General features: G+C 57.5%; 1 protein-coding gene across 1 annotated transcript; it reads right to left on the reverse strand.

Moving 5' to 3' along the window:
- Positions 1-218: 218 nt before the first annotated feature.
- On the reverse strand, positions 219-3,478 carry Evx1 (even-skipped homeobox 1). The gene is made up of 3 exons (XM_021165756.2): positions 3,052-3,478; positions 1,337-1,593; positions 219-785 (listed from the first exon to the last, which is right to left on the reverse strand). Exons 1-3 carry the CDS (start codon positions 3,476-3,478, stop codon positions 219-221), a joined length of 1,251 nt encoding a protein of 416 aa, XP_021021415.1.
- Between the last annotated feature and the right edge of the window lie 1,065 nt (positions 3,479-4,543).

Raw genomic sequence — 4,543 nt, forward strand, 5'->3', positions numbered from 1 at the left:
TCCCACCCCATTCCTGCTCCCAAGCAGCCACTGTCGCTTCTGGGGCTCCTGGATCCTCTAGGCTGAGTCCTTTATGGTGTCCTCCCCCCTCCACCTCCTTTCCCCTGTGCATCTGGGAAGAGAGGTGACAGGTGGGACGCTGGAGGAGCCCCGAAGGCTGCCCCCCACCTCCACCCCACGACGTCCATCCTGCAGTCGGCAGCCCCGAGGGCGCCCCCTTATCTGGTGAGGGGCACCTCCTCTCTCTGGTCCAACGCCGCCACGGAGGAGGCCTTGCTGAGCACAGAGGGGGCGAACGTGAGGAAGGAGTCCGAGCGGGAGGTGGAGGCACAAGTGAAGTCTGAGGCGGCGGCAGCGGCGGCGGCCCTGGGCGCCAGCCCGTTGGCGGGGCCGCTGTGGCAGGCGAGGCAGGAGCAGGGCCCGGCGGCAGCGGCGGCAGCGGCCGAGGCGCCGAGTCCGTGCGCCGGGCCGGGATAGAGCGGCGGGTGGCGGAAGGCGCACAGCAGTTCGGGCCGCGGGTAGGGCTGCGAGAGCACGCGGAAGGTGTCGAGTGGGCGCAGGGGGCCGCTGAAGGGCGAGGCGGCGGCCGAGGCGGCGGACGCGGCGCCCAGGCCCACGGGCGAGTAGTAGGGCAGGGGCAGGTGCGACGGGAAGGGGTAGGGCAGGCCGCCCGCGGCCGCCGCGTGGCTCATCATGTAGGTGTAGAAGGCGGGGTCGGCCGGGTGCGGCCACGTCATGGCCAGCCGCTGACGCTTGTCCTTCATGCGCCGGTTCTGAAACCACACCTGAGGAGAGGAAGAGGAGCGCCTTGGAGGGCTGCGCCAGGCCCAGGCCCATGGCTGGGGGTGGGTGGGGTGCGAGGGCCATGCTCGCAGTGAGGGGAGCTGGGGAGTTGGGGGAGAGAGAGTCAAAAGCAACTCCAGCTGACAAGGGCAGGCCACCAACCCAGATGGAAACCCTCGGGAGCAGGACTGGGCAGCCGCTCAGCCTGCCCACCGGGCTTAGCATCACAAGCTGGAGTGAGGGTACTAAGAGGAAAGCCTGCCTCAATGGATCTGGGGAGGCAAAAGACATTTTCCCATAGATTTAGGGCTCCCTGTTCTTTGGGGACACTGTCACTTGCAGTCACCTGCCTCCGTAGTCTGTTTGTCTAAGAAAAGGACGGGAACCTTGGCAGCAGTGGCTGACTATGGACTGTCAGAGGGAAATTCTGCGTGTACCAGATTGGAGAGTCCAGGCCCAGCCGACTCAGCTGCAGTTCAGGACATAGACCGTTGACATCTCCTTCCTACTAACCTAGGTACATAGCCACCTCGAGGATCCTAGCCCAGCCTACCTTGATGGTAGTTTCAGGAAGGTTTAAGGCTGCTGCCAGTTCGCATCTCCGCGGTCTTGAAACGTAGTTCTCCCTGTAGAACTCTTTCTCCAGCCTTGCAATCTGCTCCCGGGTAAAGGCGGTGCGGTATCGGCGCATCTGGTCACTGGCGCTGCAGGCCAGGGTGCCTTGAGAGCCGCTGCCGCCGCTGCCACCGTTACTCTTGGGGGTCTCGCTGCCACTGGTAGGACTGCTACCCAGAGCATCGGAGCCTGGCGCTGCACAGGAGCCCAGAGCACACAGGTGCACATACAGAGACACAACACAAATACACAAACAAATGCTGACTTCAGGCTGGAGGAGGGGCATTAGAAGGAGAACCCCTTAGCTTCCTCAGTCACTGATTCTGCTGGGGCTCTGGAAGCTTCACCGGAGAGGTCTTGAAACAGAAAAGGTTTGGGGCAGGCTTAAAGTGGCTGTTTGGAAGACCTAGACCTAAAGCATACTGGGTCTAAAGGCTTCCCTTCCGCTTGCCCCTGGGTGCAGCAAAAGGCATAGCCCCTGAACTCTCTGCTTGTGTTGGTAGGGATGTGCAGGAACACTGAATTCTTGAGGTTAATATATTGTAGCTTGTTGGACATACAGTGAGCTTCCTTGATCTTGTATGTGTGTGCACCAGGATGCCAGTACCAGGTGTGGGGATGTGTGTTGGGTTGCACCTATTGCAGGAGTGGTATATTTTGAGTATGGGTTGTGAGGACATGGTATGATAGAGAAGCTAGGTTAGATGATAAGATGATAGGAGATGGAGGTGGATACTTAACAAGGTGGTGTTGGCTGCCTAGGCCTAGAGGTAGAGGCAAGCCTTTCCCACCCATTCCCATGGTTTTGTGGAGGTGTGTCTGCTGATGGGCTCCGGTTTCCAGTCTTTCATTCCTAGGAGTGGATATTGTAGGTATAGAGAGACTCCCTTCTGAGCTATCCACCCCCACTCCCATTAGCCCCTGGTGAGAAGGAGCTCTGTAATTAAAGTACCAACCCCTTAGACCCACCCCAGAGAAGGGTGGGGCTCCAGCCCCCCTGCAGCTGCTTTTCCTTTGGGTGGAGAAGTGAGACTGAGGGAAAGGGGGAGGGGGAGGGCCCAATCCCCGCCTTTTCAAATGCAACCGGAGACCAAAGGCAATTAGACCATTGGGACCATTTCCGACCTGGCGCCGCCAGCCCGGGAAGTGACAAGGTAATTTGGACCTCTGACCGACGTGCAAACTGGTCGGAGGGCTGCAGCCCTCCCGAGACCAGAGTCCGCCACGGTTTTACAGTCTTTTATATTCTCAGGGCTTCCGCGCCTCCTTTTGCCTTGCTCCCCTCCAGTCAAACTGCCCGGACAACCGTTTGATCTTGCCCTACTCGACGGATGCGTCTTTCCGTCTTAGCTGAATCATTCCCACAAAACTCGGGGTTTGGGGGGTTGGGGTGCGTTTTGGACCCCTCAAGTCAAGACTTGTGTCAACGCTGACATTCGTCCAGGCACAACTGTCACTCTAATGGGATAACACGAGAGCCCTCACACACACCAAGGTGCAGAGAGCAAAAGAGTTGTTCAGGTGCCCCCGCCCCACTCACCCAACCCCCAGCCATCCTGCCCCAAGGGAAAGGAGCATCTTACACCTGGCCTGAGATGAAGGGAACTGTGGGTGGAGTGGGCGGATCGGGGAGCGGAGGGGCAAGGTGGCTACCTTTGCTGTGCTGGTACTCGGCGTTCCCGGTGGCGCAGTCCGGGGTGCAGCTCACCTCGATTTCTTCATAGAAATCCGATTCGGTGTCTGAGCTACTAGGTTGCCCTTGGCCAGAGAGGCTGTCCGCGGAGGGGACTGGGGGTCCCGGGCCAAGCATGGCCGCTCCAGCAGACCGTGGCTCGGCGCCCAGCCCTGCAGCACTGCCTGATAGTCCATCGACCGGCTCCTCCTCCTGGCCTCCCCCGCCACGCTCCCGGGAAGTCGGAGGGCCGGCTCGCGGGCTCAGGCAACCGTGGGGCACCATCTTCTCTGGCGGTTCAGGCAGCGGGCTGCTCACGGCTTCGGACAAATTAGAGACCCTCTTACCAACCAGAGTGCCAAGCTGACCCCCATCCAGAAACATAACCATGTCCTTTCGGCTCTCCATCCCCGGACTCTCCAGAGGGGGGAGGGGGAAAACCCCCAAGTAAGCTCCTAATCCCAGGCTCCCTGGGATCTTGGCTGAGAAGAGGAGCTAAGGCGACAAGGCAGGCGCCGGGTAGCCCCAGCGCGGTGTCGACGGCGACCGCGGAGATGGCAGTGGGGAGCTAGGGTCACCTTGTGATGCGAGCGCTCCTCTGTGCCGCACCGCCTCTGGGAGGAAGCCCCATTGCCCTCTTCTTTCTAAGCTGTCATCCTCCTGCTGCAATCGTCATTACAGTACCGCTGGTGACGCCACTCGGCGAACGCAAGTGGATAAATAGAAACGTCTGCCACAGTGAAGATGAAAGGAGACCCGCAGCTAATGGCTCGGCAGTGATGCGCCAGGTGTGGGCCTCGCTCGAATGGGGAGGAGAGTGTGAAAACAGAGAGACACACACACTGGGAAAGGGAGACACCCAGACACAGAGGATGCAAATGGAATTCCGCACACAGAAAAGGGAGCGCTTAAGGCGCGCAGCGAGTTCCACAGGGGCAACAGGACTTGGTAATTGAAAAATGCTTTTGAAATTTTATTTTATTGTTGTCTTGACTTCTGTTTTGTTAACCTGGTGTCTAGATCTAATACTAATGAAAGAATCCATAGCTATTCTTTAGAAGCTGTTTACAAACCCAGGTTTTCTGAGTATTAATACAACCGCTTGTCCTTCTTTCTTTCTTTTTTTTTTTTTTTTTAAACCAGCTACTGAAAAGGTACCCCCCACCTCAGTTGTCTGGGGAGCTTGAGCCTGAAGTACCCGTTCCTCCCTCATCTCCCCAACCCCATCTGTCTCCCTCCTTAGAACCAAACTTTATTTTCATCCCTTAACAGCCAAGAGATATCGTTTTCCCCTTTGAAAACTGGCCTTGTGTGCTAACACAGTGTTCCTCGATTTAAGAAGAAGAAAAATCTCTCCCCACTCAGATCACCTGGCTAAAATTTGAAGTGTTCAATAAGTTGTTGTTGTTGTTAATTATCTCTCTCTAGATGGCCTGATTTGAATTTGGTTTGGCTCTTCGTAGAAGAAAACAT

This window comes from Mus caroli, unplaced genomic scaffold (assembly GCF_978045245.1).
Source record: "Mus caroli unplaced genomic scaffold, Mus_caroli_1 scaffold_7, whole genome shotgun sequence".
Lineage (NCBI taxonomy): Eukaryota > Metazoa > Chordata > Mammalia > Rodentia > Muridae > Mus > Mus caroli.

Bases quoted from the DNA above. Each gene is read 5' to 3' on its own strand.
- Evx1 (XM_021165756.2), bottom strand. From the start codon at position 3,478: ATGGAGAGCCGAAAGGACATGGTTATGTTTCTGGATGGGGGTCAGCTT. The intron at 1,594-3,051 runs GTAGCCACCTTG...GCTCCTGTGCAG, and splicing joins CGAGTACCAGCACAGCAAAG to CGCCAGGCTCCGATGCTCTG. The intron at 786-1,336 runs GTAGGCTGGGCT...TCCTCTCCTCAG, and splicing joins TTCCTGAAACTACCATCAAG to GTGTGGTTTCAGAACCGGCG.